Source organism: Polychytrium aggregatum, assembly GCF_025602895.1.
Source record: "Polychytrium aggregatum strain JEL109 chromosome Unknown BJ171scaffold_10, whole genome shotgun sequence".
NCBI classification, from domain to species: Eukaryota; Fungi; Chytridiomycota; class Chytridiomycetes; order Polychytriales; genus Polychytrium; species Polychytrium aggregatum.
In genome coordinates, this window is record NW_026516212.1 from 298,006 (window position 1) to 315,747 (window position 17,742).

Sequence of the window (17,742 nt, forward strand, 5' to 3'; positions counted from 1 at the left end):
TGCTGGTCCTTGCACTGGCTCTCAGGGCTCAGCCAAGGCCTTTGCGGTCTCTGGTTACACAGCATCTGTCCCGGCTGTGGGCCTGGGCGATTTTGCCCTTCCGTCGACCCTGGCGACTCGCCCTCTCATCTTCCGCTCTGTCCAGCCCAAGACGACCATGGTAAGCCGTCTGGACTGCGACCAAGCAGCCGCTTGATCCATCTAGCGCCTCCGACGTTCTGCTTGACCGCGAATACCACATTCACCTGAATGATATCCTTGGCGCTCGGGTCAGCCCGGACGTTGCTTGGACTGCGATCGCAGATGAGCGAACGGGATATGCAGCCAAGGGGCGTCTCTTGGTTGCGAGTGCCCCTCCAAAGGCCCACACAACGGCCGTGCGCTTATCGGCTATTCTCTTTGCACAGACCGAACCCATCGATTGTGCTCTTGACTTGATGCGTCGCCTGCCTCCGCAGCATGTGGAGCAGAGCCTGACGGATCTCATCAACCTCGTCCCCGATCTGACGGATGAGCTCCTCTCGGCCATCGACCAGCCCCTGAAGGTTCAGCGCTGTCGCCAGACCGGGCGAGATTACCTTCTCTGCGACTACAACCGCGACGGAGAGTCCTATCGGTGCGTTGTTGCCGATGGCGGCCCTGACGCCTCGGCCTTCTGGCTGAACAGCTTGGCCGTTTCCTCGAGCCAAGCAGCCGAGCCACCCCGCCGAGCCGAGCACGCCACGATGCTTTTTCTGCCACCCGGCTCGTCTGCCTCGATGCCATGAGCAGAATGCCACTGCCTCCCTCTCGAAGATTTACCTGCTGTGTATATTAACCATCGTTGGGCCATCCAACGATCGTTGCATCAACACAGTTCTCCGTGGTCGAACGACTATGACCCTCAGCTCCACGATGGCACCCAGCCTTCGCTCAAGCTGAGGAAGCTGGAGGTCTCTGCCAATGACGCCTTCGATACGTACCGAGAAATGTGGGTGCAGATCTGCCCATGTCTCATCGACTCTGTTGAATGGCTGTGGTCGAGCAAGTCCAGCGAGATGGGCGAGTGTCAACAGCGATATGCCTGGGCTGTCGACGGCCCATACCGGTGGTGGCGAGACCAGATTTGTTCCTGACCATGGCAACTGCATCTCTTGCCGCGTGCACGCTGCCATCTCGTTTGCTTTGACTGACTAGGTACTACGAGGGCGGTGTCTCGTCCGTTTATATGTGGGACCTGGACGAAGCTTTCGCGGCTGTTGTTCTTATCAAGAAGACCAACGACCAGGGCGGCTCGTGGGACTCGATCCATGTTTTTGAGGTTCAGGAGAAGCGCCGCGAGGCTCACTACAAGCTCACCTCGACCGTCATGCTCTCGTTGACCACGGGCTCGCAGAAGATGGGTGATCTCTCGCTGGCCGGCAGCCTGACCCGGCAGGTGAGTCGTGATGCCATAAAGCTGGCAGACAGGACTAATCCTGAAAGATAAGGCCACATGCTCTTGCTGGAGGATTCAGATCGAGGCTCTGCGCGATTCGGACTAATCCACACGGGAACTCGCCTCTTGTCTCTGGCTGTGATGGCGGACCGCAGCACGAAGTGGATTGCCCCTTGGACGACTACTCGGCCCACGTCGGCAACCTTGGCCGCATTGTCGAGGATGTCGAGATCAAGATGCGCAACGCTCTCCAGGAGATCTACTTTGGAAAGACACGCGAGGTTGTCAACGACCTGCGATCGGCCACCAACCTTGAAGTGGTGCAGCAGCAAATGTCGGTCACTAACGAACTGTTTGCCATGCTCAACAAGCGAAACGCTGGCAACAACTGAGGCGGTGGGCTACACTTTTCACTTGGGCGAACGGGACATTGCCCGATTTCCGCTTTGCTTGTGTGGGCTTTGAACGCCTGCGTCCAGTTGCAATAAACCAGCAATCTCCTTGGCAGCCTCCGGGTGAATGCCCTGGGTGAATGCCCTGGGTGAATGCCCTGGGTGAATGCCCTGGGTGAATGCCCTGGGTGAATGCCCTGGGTGAATGCCCTGGGTGAATGCCCTGGGTGAATGCCCTGGGTGAATGCCCTGGGTGAATGCCCTGGGTGAATGCCCTGGGTGAATGCCCTGGGTGAAGAGCTTGAGTCGCCAAGGTTGCATCACGACTCCAGAGGAATCGCCGTTGCGGTCATGGATATACTGTGGAGCCACGATCTGATGCTCTGTGGGAACGGCCTGCTCTCGCCTGCTCTCGCTCGCTCTCGCCTGCTCTCGCCTGCTCTCGCCTGCTCTCGCCTGCTCTCGCCTGCTCTCGCCTGCTCTCGCTCGCTCTCGCTCTAGAGCGAGATCATCGCCAAGCCATCCCGGCTTGTGGTCACGCGAGCACACGTGGCGCGAACCAATACGTCCCGAAAAGGCAGTCCGCTGGTCGGCGAAACGCCGGCTTGGGCTGATGGCGCCCTTCCCCTCCCGATCGAGTCACTCTCCAACGCCGATCTGGCCTGCTCCCACAACGCAATCGCCTGCTCCTCCACGGCCGATCTAGCATCGCCAGCCCCACGGTCAGTCTGCCCCGCCGCGGTGTGTTCTCCCGTCCCAGCCTGCCGGATCTCGGCGGCGGTCTCCGATCGGCCTGGTTCTCATTCGCTCATCCCTTCCACAGATTCGACCGAGTCCATCCAAGCCCATAGACGCCTGTTTCACTGCACCATGTCTGTCTGGCGTCCACAAGAAGTACCAGAGTCGTTCCCGCACCATCGCTTCCCTCGTCTATGCTCGTGGATTGCGCTTCGAGATCCAAGCCTTTTCATTTCATCTGCAAGACTGTGAGATAGCCGCGTGCACGGCCACCCAGCACTTCGCCAGCGTCCCTTTTGTCGCCATAGGCGGCCCGCTCCGCCAACTAACTCTTGCCCGGAACGACTTTTGTTGCCTGCCAACCGCCACTTGTCGCACTCTCCATAGGATGCCGAGCTCAAACGGGCCGTTACGGTCTGTTCAGACTATCGCTCGATCAAAAAGGAGCTCGGAGGGTTGAAGACCGTCAGTGAGGTGAGAAGCGCTGCGATGGTCCATGACTCTGGGGTGGTCCAGCAGCCATTTGGGCATGGGATTCGAAGCATTGCAGCTTCTCTACATCAAAAGACGACCCCATGTGAGGGATCGATGAGTCCGCGGCATGTCCGCGGCACGTCCATGGTGTGCTGGCTCTGTGGTCATCTGTCTCTATGATCTGAATTGACGGCCTCAACCCCATTCGTCTGGTCGAATCGCTGATCTCTGTCCCTGTATGTCTCTTCCAGATCAAAGAGCGCATCGAGTATCTCAAGCTCGCCTTTGGCTCCTCCGCTCCCGCTGCCCACGCCGCCCACGCCGCCCCCGCTGCTCCCCGAACCCCGCGCAAATCGGTCGCCAAGCCCGCTGCCGAGAAAGCCGGCGGACAGACCCCAAAAGCCTCGGCCGCCAAGGCCGTCAAGGCTCATACTGCCAAATCCCATTCAGCCAAGGCATCCTCGCACGTCAATATCCAAAAGGAAAACAAGGCCATCCCGGCGGCAGCCGAGCCGCTCAACAAGGCAGACTACATGGACTACGGCGGAAGTGACCCAGTGGTCCTGCTGCCGGCCAGCCCTGCTTCAGCCTCGAGTGATGCACTCCTGCCTCCTGCGGGCAAGGTCCGGAGCACCAAGCAGATCCTTGCGGAATCGACCCTCTTCAAGAAAGAAAAGGATCCCGTTGTCGTCCCTGTTCCCGAACAGCATGTGCGGCAGACCATCAGGGCCCTGCAGGTCGGCTCGTCTGCACCCACCCAGCGCACCCAGCGCACCCAATCGAGAACCCGGATCAAGTCCGAGACTCCTGTGGAGGAGGCAGTACATGCGTCGGACCCTGCTCTCCCGGACACTACTGTTTCTGAGGATGCCTCTGCTTCTGCTCCGGATGCTGAGGCCCCTGTCACCAACCCTGGCACCATGACTCCTTCCCGAAAGGCTGCCCTCCGCGCCCGCAAGGTATCGACCCGCCTGGGCGGCTCCCGGTTGGCCTACGAGTTTGTTCCCAATCCTGACGCTCCCTACAACGCTCCTGCTGATGTGTCTCCCAGCGATGCATTGACCTCGTCCCAGGAATCTGTCGTCTCTACCCCGAAGCGCTCGATTCGGAAACGAGCCACAATCGATCCCCTCTCGTTCCCACCCGCCGAGCCAGCCGCAGAGGCTAAAGCCGACACCAGTACTTCGCTGACACCTGCCCGCAGATCCCGTCGAACACCATCCCGTGCCTCGTTGATCGCCCGTGGTGCCTCAACCTCCCCTCCGGAAGCCGAGGCGCCTGAAGCACCTGCCCCAGCACCTCCTGTTGCGGATAAACCTCGGCGGAAATCGGCCAGCGCCAAGACCTCAAGTGCAAAAACAGCCATCAGCACCAAGACATCAGCGGCCATCCGAGCCACTGCTGCCACCAGAGCCTCGCTTGCAGCAAAGGAGGCCTCGAGCTCTGTCCCGGTGGTCATTGTTCGCACCCCTCCTCCTGTCCTGGCAGTCTCTACTACGCCATCTGAGCCCTCCCCCAAGGTCGCCAGCCCGGCCGATTCGGAAATCAATCGCCCCACCGCCTCATCGCAGTCGAGTCCTCAGGAGTCCCACGATGCTCCCGTCGCTCCATCCACTTCTCAGTCCGAGATCGATACACTGTCCGATGTTGCCCAGACGCCTTCGCGAAAGTCACTCTTTGACTTTTCTTTCGTGTCCCCGCGTTTCTTCACCCCCCGATCGCCTGTCTCGCCTTCTTCGGAGTCGCCATGGACACAGTCCAGAATCGAGACTGTCCCCCCACTGCAGGAAGACGACGATCTGGGCGAGAGCCAGCCGCCTGCGGCAACCTCGCCTCTCGCTGCTGCTTCTGCATACCGCCGCGAGCACCGGACTCCCAACCAAACCTCGGCTCATTCGCTTGCCCGCACGACTCCAAGCTCCTGCTCGCTGACTGAGCCGCAGCGCCCTCAGTCGCCCGACTCCATCTATCTTGATGCTGACCTCCCTTCGCCGGTCGCTGCGCCTACGAGCTCGATCCGACCCCTCTCGTCCATCTTTGGCAAGTTTGCGCGCTACACGGAGGGATCCAAGGCTGCAAGCGACCCTCGGAGCCCTGCCCCAGTTGTCGGCAAGAAGCGGGAGCGCCAGGAAGTCACTCCCCAAGTCCATCGCATCGCACCAAGCCCCCTCTCTTCCCAGGACGACAGTGCAAGCAATGGCACCCATGGATCTGATCCTTTTGCCAATTTGGCGAGCCGGCCAATCGCGCAGCCCCGGCGCTTCAACCGCGCTGCTCTGGCGAATGGATCGCTGTACCCAAAGCTTCCTTCTCAGAACACGCTGGGTCTCCAGACACAGCTTGAAGTGGAGATTGAGCCCGCGTCTGCCAGTAAGCGAGTCAAGTACGACGATCAGGCCAACACCACCCAAGTCCCGATCTCGGCCCCATCGCGCCCCGCATCGCAGAGACAAGTCGATTTGGTTCGCAAAGATGGCTCCCGGCTCCCGGTTCGAATCCGAGGCACGCCGCAGCGATCCTTGATCCGCAACCCGATCATCTTGACCACATCCATCTTCCGAAGCTGGTTTGGCCAGCCAAAGACCGAGCCCGACGACAACGAAGATGACGAGGAGGATGAAGATGAAGATGAAGATGAAGGCGAGGACGGAAGCGAGGAGGATGAAGATGCCGACGACGACGAAGATCAACCAAGCGACAACGGCGAGGAATCTGTGTACGACGAAGAGATCGCGCTGGAAGCGGACGAGGGCTTCGGTGACCATGATGATGTGGGCGAGGACGACGGCAACGGAGAAGACGAGATCGAGGACGACCCCATGGACGAAGACGAAGATGGGAATGGGGATGGGGATGGGGACGAAGACGAGGACGAATACCGGCCCCAGTATCTCCCTGGGCAGCCAGGCTGGCTGACATCGATCTATAATGTAAGTTGGACCACGAGCAGGAACCTGCAGCCCCAGCTGTCTTGCCAATTGCTGCTGGCGGATGGTCGTGGTAGCTAGCACTCGCATCCGTGGCTGCGCTCTTGATGCTCTTTGCTGCAGTCTGGCAATCGCTCCCTCACTGTGCTGACTGGTTTTCGGTGTATCGGCTTCACTTGGATCCAGCGCGTGGCACGATCGCTCAATTATCACTGAGTTGGACCCGTGTGCTTGCTCGCTCCGGGTCGCTCATAAATGAAGCGGGACACCCTGTTACAGCCAATCCAATAAAATCCGGGACACCTCGGATTTTGGTCATTGACCGAATAGCTTGTTGCCTCAAAACATCGCGCGCTGGCCATGACCGTTCCTTCTTGCAATACATTCGCCATGTATTCGATGGAGACATGCTGGACATACAGCTGTACTTCAGTCTGCCCGGCGACGGCGATTCAAGCGACTCGATCTCCAGATGTGCTCACAGTACCGGGAAGCCAAGCGATTCGAGAAGGCCGAGTATCTTGATATCGATACACCATGGAGCTGTCCAGAGGGCGAGTGGATGCGCCACACAGAGAGATTGCCAACCAGAACGGGAAAAAATCGCATGGCCTGCCCACTGGAGCCACGGCTGTCCCGTTTCTTTCTGGATTGACTGTACTGCCCTCCTCTGAATGGAATAGACACATTCATCCTCCACAGCGACCATCCGCTCCGTGGGTGCTGGACAGGGGCATTCCTCCACGAGGCGCCGAGAACAGGCGAGAGGCGGCGTACTCCACGTGACCGGACTGGTCGGCTTGGGGATCGTTCAGATCGGCGGGTCCTCGTCGCCGTCTGCTGCTGCACCGATCGCACATCTGTCTCATGGCTGCCATTCCTTCGAATCCCAGGGGAATCCCCAAGGCCCCCTTCATTGTATGTTGAAGTGCATGCTGTACAGAGCCGCTGCTCGGTCTTGCCGATCTGCATGGGCATCTGCATCCTGCCCTATCGTCGCTGTGTCAAATGTACCAAACTTGCTCATCTGCAAACCGATGCAGTTGGTCGCCGACGCAGCTCTTTTTGCCTCGACATCACCCCCAGCTGCCTGCTGCTGGCACTGTGTCTAATATCGATGAATCTATAGGGCAACATCGATGAATTCATCGTGGGCTCCACCGTCGACGACACTTTGCGCAAGTTCCAGGAGATGATCTCGTAAGGGCTGCCGTTCGATTCTGTGGCCCGACCATCTCTGCTGGCGGCCAGCTCCACCGTCCCTGGGGCCAGTGCTTGGCACATTAAGCGATGCGATATATCTCGCTGTCTCTATCGCTGACCCTTTATCGATCCTGCCTCTGATCCTGGCTCTTCTTTCGCCGACCCGGGCTTTATCTGGCTTGGTTGGCCATTGCCCCCCCCCGATATCCGCGCACACCTCGCGGGTTCATCCCACCTGCCGAAACGGCCAACATTGGTACCTTTCTGGGATGCATCGATGTTGAATCCTTTTTGTGCGCTGTGGTCCTCAGCAAATACAAGTACATGGAGGTGCATTTGCTGCAGCGCAAGAAGAATCTCGACAACAAGCTGCCTGAGATCAAAAAGACCCTGGACATTGTCCGTTTCCTCGTCGGCAAGAAAGAGACCGATCCCGACACACCCATCGAGACGCAGTTTGAACTCAACGAGACCCTGTGGGCCAGCGCCAAGATCCAACCCCGAGGCACCGTCTACCTCTGGCTCGGCGTAAGCGGTCGCTTCCTTCATTTTTGCTGCAGCGTGGGCGGATGAGGCCTAGATCTACTTGCCACAGGCAATATCGGATGCGAATTCTATGCTGATCGGGATAGATCGGACTTTGTTGGATTCAAAGCCGAGACGAAACGTGCTCCAAACATATCCCTCGATTGTCGACAAATCGCACTGAATCCAGCGCACCAGGACCAGCCAGCTTCTGCGCCGGACTGGCCTGCTTACGAGTCGATTTGCCCCTCTCTCTCCCTCTCTTAGGCGAACGTGATGCTCGAGTACTCGACGGAGGAAGCGAGCGAGCTTCTCTCTGAAAAGTACGACACAGCCGGGAAGCGGCTGCTCGAGGTCGACGAAGATCTGAACTTTTTGCGAGAACAGATCACCACCATGGAGGTCAACACTGCCCGAGTACACAACTGGGACGTCAAGCGGCGCCGCGAGCAAACTGCCAAGGCCTAAGAAGCAGCGGTGCGCCTGGCTCGCCACCTCCGCTCTTCAACGCTTGCGGGTCGGCAATATCCCTTACCATCCGCTCTCTACAGTGGTCATAAAGCGAGAAACGGGACGTGGAGCACGGGAGGCACGCCCTGATTTGAGGATATTGAAGGCTCTGTTGAAGATCCTGAATACACCCACCCACGGCCATTCATCCACTCGTATTCTTTGTTTCCTGAAAAGTGATGTCGTCCACTCTAGCGAAACCGGTGTTATTTGCAAAAATGAGTCCTTTCCCAACATCACTGCTCTTTGAGTTGCTTCCCGGAGCACCGTCTTGAGGACGAGGTTGAGCAAACCGATCTTTGATGCAGCTGTCGCAGGTGAGAATCGACAGAAAACAACAACAACAGCAGCAGCAGTAGCAACAACAACAGCGCATTCAAGTTTAAGCAACGAGAGGAAGCGAGGCTACAAAATTACAGACGAGAAAAGTCGACAGGGAGTGATCGACAGACTACCAATCCATCTGAAGACCTGGATACCAAAGGAATCCGACAACAGCAAGAGCGAGAAACAAAGGCTTCGCAACAGGTAACCAAAGTAAAAAACAGCGGGGAAGGTACGAAAGGCAAGGTTATCAAAGGAGGAGGTCGAAGAGGCCGGGGTTGTGAGGACAACGACGGCTGGAGCATACTCAGCAATATTTTTGGATCTTGGGAAGATGGTGGCTTTAGAAGCGGTACACTGGAATCCGCTTTGATTGTGCTCGATTATCCTGGCAACATAGTCAGGGTTAGCTATGGCGAGCATCAACACCGCGACTAGCATCGAATAGGCGCAACCCATCGCGATCCTGGGCCGGCTTCCAACATGGCCAACGCCTGCGATGCAATGATTCTGAACAGCGCAAGATGCTGGCTGTCTGAGCCTCACCATTTTTTTGAGGGTGGGGGGAGAGGAGAGGAAGAAAAGGTTGATTGGCACATCGTCGGGCTAGAACGTTGACCATGTCCAGTCGGATGGCACGGACGACAACGGCGGCGGGTCGGCTATACGATTGAACGTCAGCCCGAAACATACGGAGAGCCAGCCAGAAGCACACACAAGTCAGTAGCAGTATATATGATCCAAATACAGCGCTATAGAGCCGACTGCGAAGGAATCGTGGCGCTGCTGGACAGTGTGGAGCGAGCCATGGCAATGCGACGCAAATCAGACATACGATGTGGTATATTCCCGGCCTTGATTAGGACAGGCATCGGGCCGATCTCGTCTGGTGGAAACGGGAGAGAGGTCAGCTGAGCACGGTATCGGTGCCATAAGCTGCAAAATATGCCCAGCTTGTATGCACATGATGGGGCAGTGCCGAGTGTTCAGCAATAAGCACGGCTGCAGACTTTGGCTCGAAAGGCACTATTATCACTTGATAATCCCCTGCCCGTCTCCTGGCCCCCCCCATTTTGCACAGTGCTTACCCCTTGATTCCTCCTCATCGTCTTCGTCGTTGCTATCGGCATCCTTGATTTCGTTTTTGGCCTCACCGCGGGTCTCGTCCACGGACTCGACTTGGCCGCCTTTGGAATGCCAAGGCGATGTGTAGCAGAAGACACACACCCGGCACATGACACCGGCATCGTTGTGGTTGCCGTCCTGGTCTAATCGCATAGCCATCTGAAGAAGCACATCGTCGCACCGCATATCAGTGGCTGGACTCTGCACATGAAGGCCCGTTTGCTCTACAGGAAGGCATCGGTGGGCTCGACGGGCGGTGGGCGACAGGCCGCAAACCGAGCTTGGGCGTACATGGCAGCCTGACCAGCATGTATCGTATCGGATCGGATCGTATTGTATCGTATCATACAGAGTACATTCTTCTGCTGTGCACCTACCGAACAACAATCGTTGCAAAAGATGTCGCCACACTTGCGGCAGTGGTGTCGTCGCTTCAGGATGGTGAATTTCTGAGCGCAGCGCTGGCACTCGCTAGCAGCGTTGTCGGGCTGTTCAACCGGCAAGGATCGAGATCATAGGCACCACCGTGGATCCGATGTGAGTGAGCAAGGACGGCAGGTGAGATACAGGACCATGGACCCGAAGATGAGGCGGGACTGGAGACGAGGGGGTGGGCAACATCACGAACGCTGTTGGAACTCAGGCCAAGATGGTTGCTCGTGCACCAACTGCACTAGCACTCGAAAAGGCCAGGGCGAATGCGCTGCTTTCAGGCCAGAGACAATCTTTGGGATTGTGGAGAGTCGGAGGAAGCGGCTGTATCGGCTGGGCTCACCTTCCAATGGCTTCGGCTGGGCGGCCCTACATTGGACGATGCTCCGTTGAGATTGCTGGTGCCGGACTCACGGAGCGAGGCCGAGACTCCGCTACCGTTCGAGGCCAGAGAGGCTTTTCGGCTGAGCGACGGCAGGGAGGCGGTTGAGCTGCTGAAGCCGCTGTTGAGAAACAGGCCGTTCTGGGTCGACTTTGTCTGGCTGGGTCCCATTGTCGGATGCTGCGGCCGGTCGGTCCCCAGGAGCTTGGAGTAGAGTTGCTGTCGACGGAGGGAGCGGGAGGGCGATATGGAGGTCAGTAAGCATGAGTCCGGGCGACGAGCGGCTGAGAACGTCGCTGGGTAGGCTGGAGAGGCAGCTGTACTTGAGGGTCCATTTCGGCAGCAGATGCGGCCAGGATGCTCTCGACAACTGGGATAAACGCAAGCTGTCGATGCGGAGCAAGACAGGCGACGGCCGGTGCGGCTGCAGGTTGGCAACAGTGGCCAGGAGCGAACAGGATGTGTGATCAGGGCAGCAAGCGGGAGAGCTAGGCAGGTGGCGGGAGAGATGGAGAGCGATGGTGAGGCGGATAGACACCTGTAAGCTCGAGCGAAACGGATCGCCGCCCGTTCAATCACAGCGGAAAGGCGATGGAGGCGCAACATCTGCTCGTTGGCTCTCTCTGATGCCGCGCGACACAGCCTTGCAGCGACGGCCACGGCGGATCAGCCGACGACCGCTGCCGGCCCACAGCACCGACAGATGCAGGCGCTGGGGCGGTATGTCTATTGAGCGGCCGACCGACCGACCGAGCAAGCGAGGGCTCGAATGGAGTGGGTGGGGTGGGGTGGGGTGGTGTGTCCATGGCCGCCCCGACCCGACTGTGAATGATGGATGTGCATGTATTGACTCCCACTCAAAACATAAAGAAAAGTCGAAAGCAAACGAGACGCCCTGTTACAATTTGTGAACGTTGCAGAGTGAATATCGTTGCAATGGCCGTCAGGAAGGCGCTGACGTACCCAGGTCCGATCGTCGCCGAAACGGCGTGGAGGGAACGGACGATGCCAAGGCCTCTGCGCCGAGCCACAGCCCGGCCAGCGGCAGATCTGAGGACGCTAGAGGAACGAGCCTCCGTTGATCAGGCTCGCAATAGCGGTTCGCATAGCGCTGGGGCAGTCCTGGGTAAAGGTTCCATCAAAGCTGGGGTGATACCCGGTCCAAGAGATCAGCGGGATCGTCAGAGAGCCGGTGTACTTGAAGTTGAAGGGCGTCGACCCGACGCAGGACGACTCCAGCACCAAAAAGTCAGGGTCGACAATGTTTTTGACGCTGACAGGGCTGGTTGTGGTATAGGAAACGTTCGTGGGCTGCAGCGCATCCGTCGAGCGAGAGCATGGTTAGCAGTGGCAACGACATCACACGCAACACATGCAAGCCATGCGACACATGCAACACAGACAACATGCAGCGGCCTGGAATCATCTAATCCAATCTAGTGTTGCCACCACCCATGCGCAGAGAGACTCACCAAAGTCACAACCGATGTCTGGAAGGAGCGGATGTTGAAGTTGTTGGCCACTCCAGTTCCTTTGACGGACGAGAGCGGGTTTCCGTTGTTGTCGAGGAGGTTGATCTGTGTGAGAGTGGGCAAACGCACATCGCCGTTAGCCACCGACTGGGAAACACTTGGTCATTGGCTGCTGCCAGCAACGAGCCCAGACAGGTCGTCCCGCATGCCCATGCCCGTCGCCGCTCTCTGCAGAGGAGCAACACTACAGACCCAAGCAGAAGGCATACTTACATTCACCGTCAGCGACGACACAAAAATGTCAATGTAGTTCTGGGAGTTCACCGTGATGTTGACTGCAAAGCCGAACGACAAGACGAACGGACTGGCCGCCGATGCAGAACCAAGCGAGCCCAGGGTCGTCAAGCCGGCACTGCTATTCAGCAGGAAAGGGCTCGAGACGTTGATCGTCGGGAAGCGCGGATACAAAAAGTACACCGCCAGACCCAGACCGACCAGGATCAGGATGGTGAGCAGGATGGAGAAAGTGCAGCAGCCTCGCCGGGTACGAAAGCAGCAGCAGTAGCGCCTGTCTTTGGGCCGACGATCATATCCAGTGTCGCTGGCGGGATCCAGCACTCTGGCGTTGGATGTTTTCTGTCGCTTATCAACCGAGGAAGTCTGGCGATGCTCCGGATGCGCATACAGCCCGCGCTGATCGGGGGTATAGTCCAGCGATTTTGTGGGCACAGCTTCGTATTTGCTTCGCTGAGGCGGATACGAGGTTTGTGTAGGAACGATACTGGCATCTCCATAGGGCCGCTGCGTTTGTCTTGGTGAGACAGGGTTTCGGTACTCGGTCGGCGAGGTGGGGTGGCCATATTCCGTGGGCTGGCGGTATCCGGCGGTCGAGCCGGCGGCATAGGAGGCCGAGGCGGGCGGGGACTGGCTGTAATAGCCTGATCCGGACGACTGCTCATAGGGACGAGCATAAGACTGCTCGTAGTACCGGTCTGCCGGGGGTGAGGGCCCATAGTGGCTAGAGCTGGGCTGCTGGGCGTAGTAGCTGGACGGGCCGGGCTGGTGATCGGAGTACTGGCGGACATACGGGGTGGCGGCCTGGACGGGGCTTGTCGAAGATGGGAAGTTGGACGGGGCCGCCGAGAACTGGGTGTAGGTCTGTGCTGGTTCAGGCAACGGCTTGCTTTCGAGCGGCCGCCAAGGCTTGAATTCGCCCGTCGAGCTGGTGGGCGAGGTGTTGGCCGCAGCCTTGCCGGGGACATCAGGGCGATCACCCTTGTCACTGGGGTTGGACGACATGGCGGGCTTTGGGGAGTTGGCGACGAGGACAGAGTGGGTGCCTATGCAGCAGACTTGCTCTTGGATCTGGGGAAGGGCCGGATGGAGGATCAAGCAGGGCAGACGGAGAAGGCAGGACAGCGGACTGATGGAGAGCAAGTCGGTCGATGGCCGCCGGACAGATGGGAGGGAAAGACGATGGAAACGGCCGTGTTTGTTTCAGCCGCCCGTGACCCGGTGGCGCTGCAGCTGCCAAGGCTTTGGCGCCGGGCCATGGGCGGGCTGGCCCCTGTCCTCGGGGTCGATCCAGCGTCCATCCCACGCGCAGTATGGTCTCCGGCCAATGGACAGCACCCATCCAACGGACAAGCAGCAGCGGCTGGGATAGTCTACCGCGGGTATCTGTGTATTCAAACAGCGGATGGCGATGGCCATTCGCCAAGGCGGTGCTACTGCTCGGCTTCATTCGATAGGGTCGCCGGCACGGGGATGCTGACGCAATTGGTGGACAGACACAGGGTTTCTTCAGGGAGCGGCATGTAAAAGTTGTCCTTGCCGACCAGCCAGTACGTGCGCCCTTTCGCCTGGAATGTTGGTTCATCCAGCCATAGGAATGTCAGTCGCGCCGTCTGGGCTCACTGATCCAGGATACCACAACGATCCGTGCTATCTTGCGCAAATACCCGTGCCGCTCCCACACCTCAGCTCTCTCTTTCAGGATCCAGCCTCTGATCAAGGCAACAAGCTGTAAGCCGTGCATTACCTCGGGCGGGCGGTCCGTGCGGCACACCAGCTCGTACGAGCCGTCGCGCTGCAGCAGCTTGTATGTTGCTTCGCTGACTTGGATGCGCATCGGCTGGCCGCTGGATTCCATGCGCGAGGCTTCAGTAGTTGTACTTCCCTGCAGACCCGCAGTTAGCACCAGTGCTTGGTTAGTGAGAGGTCCTCAGTGTGTAAAGCGGATTTCAGAGCACTCGGTACTTACAAACAAGCAGTATCTGTTCGCAGAGACCAGGGCAGCGGGTCAGTCGGGTTTCTCGATGTAGACAGGCAGTTCGCCTCACTACACTCCAGCACTGCATTCAGACCCCTCGACAGCTTTCGGCGTCTCTCTGGCCGCTCAGTCTCACCTTGGCATTTTGAGTCCAACGACGCCGGCAACGACCGGGCCAGAGTGCATGCCGATCCGCATGCGCAACTTGAGCTCGGGGCGATCCGGCAGGCTAAAGGTGCTGATCGCCGACAGCATGTGAAGGGCCATGTCGGCGATTTCGCACGCATGACGGTCATTGTTGCGACGCGGCACACCAGAGGCAACCATGTACGAGTCGCCGATGGTCTCGACCTTGTATGCATCATATTTGCTGATGATCTGATGGGTAACGGCCGGTCAGCGTGTATTCTCCTTCGGCGATCCATGCAGGACAGTCCACCCCATTGCATGGCGGGTGCCACTTACTCCGTCGAATGTGGTGTAGAGCGAGTTGAGCAGCTGCACCATCTGCATCGGCGTGCTCTTGGAGCTGATCTCGGTGAAGCCACAGATGTCCGAATAGAACACTGTCGCCTGATCGAATGCCTCCGGAACAATGGGCTGTCCGGCCATCAGCTGCACCTGGATGGCGGGAGGCAGCATCTGACTGAGAATATCGTCGGCCTTGGCTTTGGAGATGTCAAGCTCCTTGAGGAGGTCGGTGAGCTCGAGCCGCTTCTTTTCGTCCTTGGCACGCTGCTCATCTTCCAAGCGAACCTCCTCTGTGAGGTCGCGGATGATGCCGGTGAACAGATGGGCGCCCTCCTGGATAGATCCAAGAAACCGGAGTGAGACCATCGAGTTTGATACCATTGGAGGTGAGACATCAAGTGTGATACCATTGGTGCTCTAGGCCACAGCTCGGCAGCCAGAAAACAATGGCGATATTCATGCCAATCACCAGGACGGTGCTAGTTGATCATGCGGCATATGCCCGGAGATCCTGCAGCGAGCGTATGCTCATGCAGCGTTGGCATGGTCGCGCCTTTGGGCATGCTGGAGTGACTCCGGTATTTCACCGGAGCATCCTCCGTGATTGGCAGGCCTTTGCTCACCTCAAGCACTTCCGAGACCGAGATATGCACCGGGAAGGTCGTGCCGTTCTTCTTCATGCCAAAAGCGCGTCTGCCAGAGCCGATGATTCGGGCAATGCCAGTTGTGAAATAGTTGTTCAGGTAGCCGTCGTGCTGGTCGGCGATCTCGGGAGGCATGAGCATCTTGATGTTGCGGCCAAGCACCTCGTCGGACTTGTATCCAAACATGTTCTCTGCGGCACTGAATGGCACATTGCCGAATCATGGGACGTTAGTTTGGTCTTACCACACTAGTACCTGCAACTCTCGCCAAGCACCGGACTTGGCACGCTGCGATCGACCAACCCTGCGATCGACCAACCTACCGATTGAACCGAGAGACCTTTCCCTTGGGATTGATGTTGATGATTCCATCGACAACAGTACTAAGGACCGAGTTGAGCACCCGTCTCTCGACCAGCATCTTGGCTTCGGCCTCGTGCACGGAGGCCTCCATCTGCACTTCCTTGGCCTGGACCGTCCGCAGTGCCTCGAGATCTCTTGCGTGGGCTTCGCACAGCTCCCGCAGCTCGCAGGCCTGGTTCTCTTCGAGCTCGCGCTTTCGCGAGCCGATCTGGACCTCGAGCTTGCTCAGCTCGGTTCGATACATCTCCTTGAGCGCCGCAATGGCGTCCTTGTGCTTGCTCGAGAGCTTGCGGATGACATCCACTGCGCTGCTTTGGAGCCTGTCTTGCGTTTCGTTGTCGTCGCCATCGTAATAGTCGCTTTGGTCATCGATGGTGCTCGAGTCAGCTCCGTATGGGCTTCGTCGACCACGGTTACTGACTGTGTCTGACTTTGAATGGATGTCATCGTCATCGAGGGTAGAGATGGTCATGCGGCTTTGGTGAGCATGCTGGCCCTGTTCGGCACGGCTCACAGGCCCTGGGTTAGAGCTGTAGTGGACCTTTACGGCACGGAGTCTGAATAAAGCCACAGGAAATCGCCCAGGTTGGATTCGGGTGAGCTGAAAGGCGCCAGGATGAAGATACTAGGTCTGTGATCTCACGGACGAGACTGCAACACAATCGTACTTGCCTGTGCTCTTGCTGGACACGGAGCTGTCTCAGTTGGTCTCGGTGTCCCAGAGCGAGCTTCTTCATGTCGACAACGTGGCGGGCCTCCAGAATGGTCAGTTTGGTCTGCTCTCGCTGGGAAATCAAACGCTCTTTCTCGGCGTGCAGATCGGCGGCCTGGGCTGCCGTCAGCTCGCACACGCCTTTGACGTGCATGGCCTTGAGGTTGTGGATGTCTTCGTAGGACTGGAACTCGAGGTCAAAGTTTTCCTTGGTATGCTTCAGCTCCATCTGCTGGATTTCACGCAGCTGGTCGGCCAAGCGCTTGTCGACGGATTTCTGGTGAGTCATGAGAACCTGGAACTTTTTCTGCATCGTCCTCTTGATTTCGTCCTATGGTGGGATGGACCCCGACAGAGTGCAGTTCGATGTGAGCTCGTGCTTGCGTGCCGAGATGCAGAGACATGAGCAGGAGCTGGCATGTGCACAGGGCGTCGGATACCCTTCGCGCACTCGGCAAGGCACCGGCTGTATGCAATCCGGTTCTCACGGATGTTCTCACGGATGTCCTCACGGATGTTCTCACGGATGTTCTCACGGATGTCCTCACGGATGTCCTCACGGATGTTCTCTCATCCATTCTCACACATATCTCCACGCTCGCTGGCAGCTACTGCACCACATACCCTTTCGTGTGCATACTCCATATTGTTGATCATCTTCTCGTACTGGATCTTGCGGTCCTGCGCGGCGTAGAGCTGGCGGCGCTGCTTGTCGTGCTTGTTTTCGAGGTAAGCGAGGAGGGCATCAAACTGGGCGCGCTTCATGGTCAGAGTCGACTTGACCCGAGCGGCTTCCTTGGAAGCGGCCTCCTGCTCCATGATGATGGCATCACGCCGTTTCATGTCCCGGATGGTCTGTCTCTCCAGCTTCTTTGCCTTCTTGCGGGCATCTCGCGCAGCAATAAACTTTTGGAAGGCAAGCTTCTTCTCGGCGACTTCGTCCTGGTGCAGTTTCTTCAGGTGCGAGATCTCGGCGTCGTGGCGGTGCATCAGATAGGCTTCCTCCTCCTTGCGCAGGACCTCGTTCTCGGCGCCTTTCATACCTTCTTCGATCTTGAGGGCATCGGTTCTCATCTGAAGAAAGATTTTGTTTCCTTGGCCAGGAGCGACGGCGGCCGCAGCGGACGCAGCCACCGCTGCCACATCGGGCCTGCGTGACGACTGGCTCATTGATGGGTGTTGGTCGATTGAGACGGCGAGAGATGGGATATCTGTTGGAACGCAGCACTGAGGTGGCCAAAGCGCTGCCAGCAAGCCCAGGCGAGCGGCGACAGACTATATACCTGTCCCCGAGCATACGCATCCTTCCAAGGCGTGCGAGAGCACTGGGCAGTGCGGAACAACCCAGTTACCCGAATT

At 58.1% G+C, this 17,742-nt stretch overlaps 7 protein-coding genes across 7 annotated transcripts; 3 read left to right on the top strand and 4 right to left on the bottom strand.

The window, feature by feature from the left end:
- The first annotated feature begins 22 nt into the window (after positions 1-22).
- Positions 23-1,924, top strand: BJ171DRAFT_496276 (F-actin-capping protein subunit beta). The gene is made up of 5 exons (XM_053110180.1): positions 23-160; positions 408-616; positions 857-970; positions 1,177-1,417; positions 1,573-1,924. Exons 1-5 carry the CDS (start codon positions 158-160, stop codon positions 1,807-1,809), a joined length of 804 nt encoding a protein of 267 aa, XP_052968666.1. The 5' UTR covers positions 23-157; the 3' UTR covers positions 1,810-1,924.
- Positions 1,925-3,371: 1,447 nt separating this feature from the next.
- BJ171DRAFT_15118 (uncharacterized protein) lies at positions 3,372-6,260 on the top strand. The gene is made up of 2 exons (XM_053105791.1): positions 3,372-5,951; positions 6,135-6,260. The coding sequence occupies exons 1-2, from the start codon at positions 3,555-3,557 to the stop codon at positions 6,162-6,164; spliced, it is 2,427 nt and encodes an 808-aa protein (XP_052968667.1). The 5' UTR covers positions 3,372-3,554; the 3' UTR covers positions 6,165-6,260.
- Positions 6,261-6,792: 532 nt separating this feature from the next.
- Positions 6,793-8,345, top strand: BJ171DRAFT_496282 (Prefoldin subunit-domain-containing protein). The gene is made up of 4 exons (XM_053110181.1): positions 6,793-6,866; positions 7,078-7,148; positions 7,463-7,679; positions 7,944-8,345. The coding sequence occupies exons 1-4, from the start codon at positions 6,816-6,818 to the stop codon at positions 8,142-8,144; spliced, it is 540 nt and encodes a 179-aa protein (XP_052968668.1). The 5' UTR covers positions 6,793-6,815; the 3' UTR covers positions 8,145-8,345.
- A 162-nt stretch (positions 8,346-8,507) lies between these two features.
- Positions 8,508-9,096, bottom strand: BJ171DRAFT_15147 (uncharacterized protein). The gene has a single exon (XM_053105792.1). The coding sequence runs from the start codon at positions 9,057-9,059 to the stop codon at positions 8,592-8,594; it is 468 nt and encodes a 155-aa protein (XP_052968669.1). The 5' UTR covers positions 9,060-9,096; the 3' UTR covers positions 8,508-8,591.
- A 20-nt stretch (positions 9,097-9,116) lies between these two features.
- On the bottom strand, positions 9,117-10,784 carry BJ171DRAFT_579571 (uncharacterized protein; the record flags this gene model as incomplete). Its single annotated transcript, XM_053113973.1, has 6 exons — positions 9,117-9,172; positions 9,346-9,396; positions 9,599-9,794; positions 10,013-10,123; positions 10,441-10,668; positions 10,773-10,784. The coding sequence occupies 6 exons, from the start codon at positions 10,782-10,784 to the stop codon at positions 9,117-9,119; spliced, it is 654 nt and encodes a 217-aa protein (XP_052968670.1).
- A 488-nt stretch (positions 10,785-11,272) lies between these two features.
- On the bottom strand, positions 11,273-13,373 carry BJ171DRAFT_597264 (uncharacterized protein). The gene is made up of 3 exons (XM_053114734.1): positions 12,195-13,373; positions 11,922-12,026; positions 11,273-11,760 (listed from the first exon to the last, which is right to left on the bottom strand). Exons 1-3 carry the CDS (start codon positions 13,218-13,220, stop codon positions 11,509-11,511), a joined length of 1,383 nt encoding a protein of 460 aa, XP_052968671.1. The 5' UTR covers positions 13,221-13,373; the 3' UTR covers positions 11,273-11,508.
- A 275-nt stretch (positions 13,374-13,648) lies between these two features.
- BJ171DRAFT_609684 (adenylate and guanylate cyclase catalytic domain-containing protein) lies at positions 13,649-17,457 on the bottom strand (the record flags this gene model as incomplete). The annotated part of the gene is made up of 9 exons (XM_053115260.1): positions 13,649-13,783; positions 13,963-14,100; positions 14,185-14,197; positions 14,330-14,571; positions 14,659-14,997; positions 15,288-15,507; positions 15,632-16,212; positions 16,340-16,714; positions 17,008-17,457. 9 exons carry the CDS (start codon positions 17,455-17,457, stop codon positions 13,649-13,651), a joined length of 2,493 nt encoding a protein of 830 aa, XP_052968672.1.
- Between the last annotated feature and the right edge of the window lie 285 nt (positions 17,458-17,742).

Coding starts and splice junctions, on each gene's coding strand:
- BJ171DRAFT_496276 (XM_053110180.1), top strand. Junction 617..856: donor CGCGACGGAGAGTCCTATCG/GTGCGTTGTTGC, acceptor GCATCAACACAG/TTCTCCGTGGTCGAACGACT. Junction 1,418..1,572: donor CCGGCAGCCTGACCCGGCAG/GTGAGTCGTGAT, acceptor GGCGGACCGCAG/CACGAAGTGGATTGCCCCTT.
- BJ171DRAFT_15118 (XM_053105791.1), top strand. CDS start 3,555: ATGGACTACGGCGGAAGTGACCCAGTGGTCCTGCTGCCGGCCAGCCCT. Junction 5,952..6,134: donor GGCTGACATCGATCTATAAT/GTAAGTTGGACC, acceptor ACTTGGATCCAG/CGCGTGGCACGATCGCTCAA.
- BJ171DRAFT_496282 (XM_053110181.1), top strand. CDS start 6,816: ATGGCTGCCATTCCTTCGAATCCCAGGGGAATCCCCAAGGCCCCCTTC. Junction 6,867..7,077: donor TCCCCAAGGCCCCCTTCATT/GTATGTTGAAGT, acceptor ATGAATCTATAG/GGCAACATCGATGAATTCAT. Junction 7,680..7,943: donor CCGTCTACCTCTGGCTCGGC/GTAAGCGGTCGC, acceptor TCCCTCTCTTAG/GCGAACGTGATGCTCGAGTA.
- BJ171DRAFT_15147 (XM_053105792.1), bottom strand. CDS start 9,059: ATGGTGAGGCTCAGACAGCCAGCATCTTGCGCTGTTCAGAATCATTGC.
- BJ171DRAFT_597264 (XM_053114734.1), bottom strand. CDS start 13,220: ATGTCGTCCAACCCCAGTGACAAGGGTGATCGCCCTGATGTCCCCGGC. Junction 12,027..12,194: donor TGTCGTCGCTGACGGTGAAT/GTAAGTATGCCT, acceptor ACTCTCACACAG/ATCAACCTCCTCGACAACAA. Junction 11,761..11,921: donor AGACATCGGTTGTGACTTTG/GTGAGTCTCTCT, acceptor GATGCGCTGCAG/CCCACGAACGTTTCCTATAC.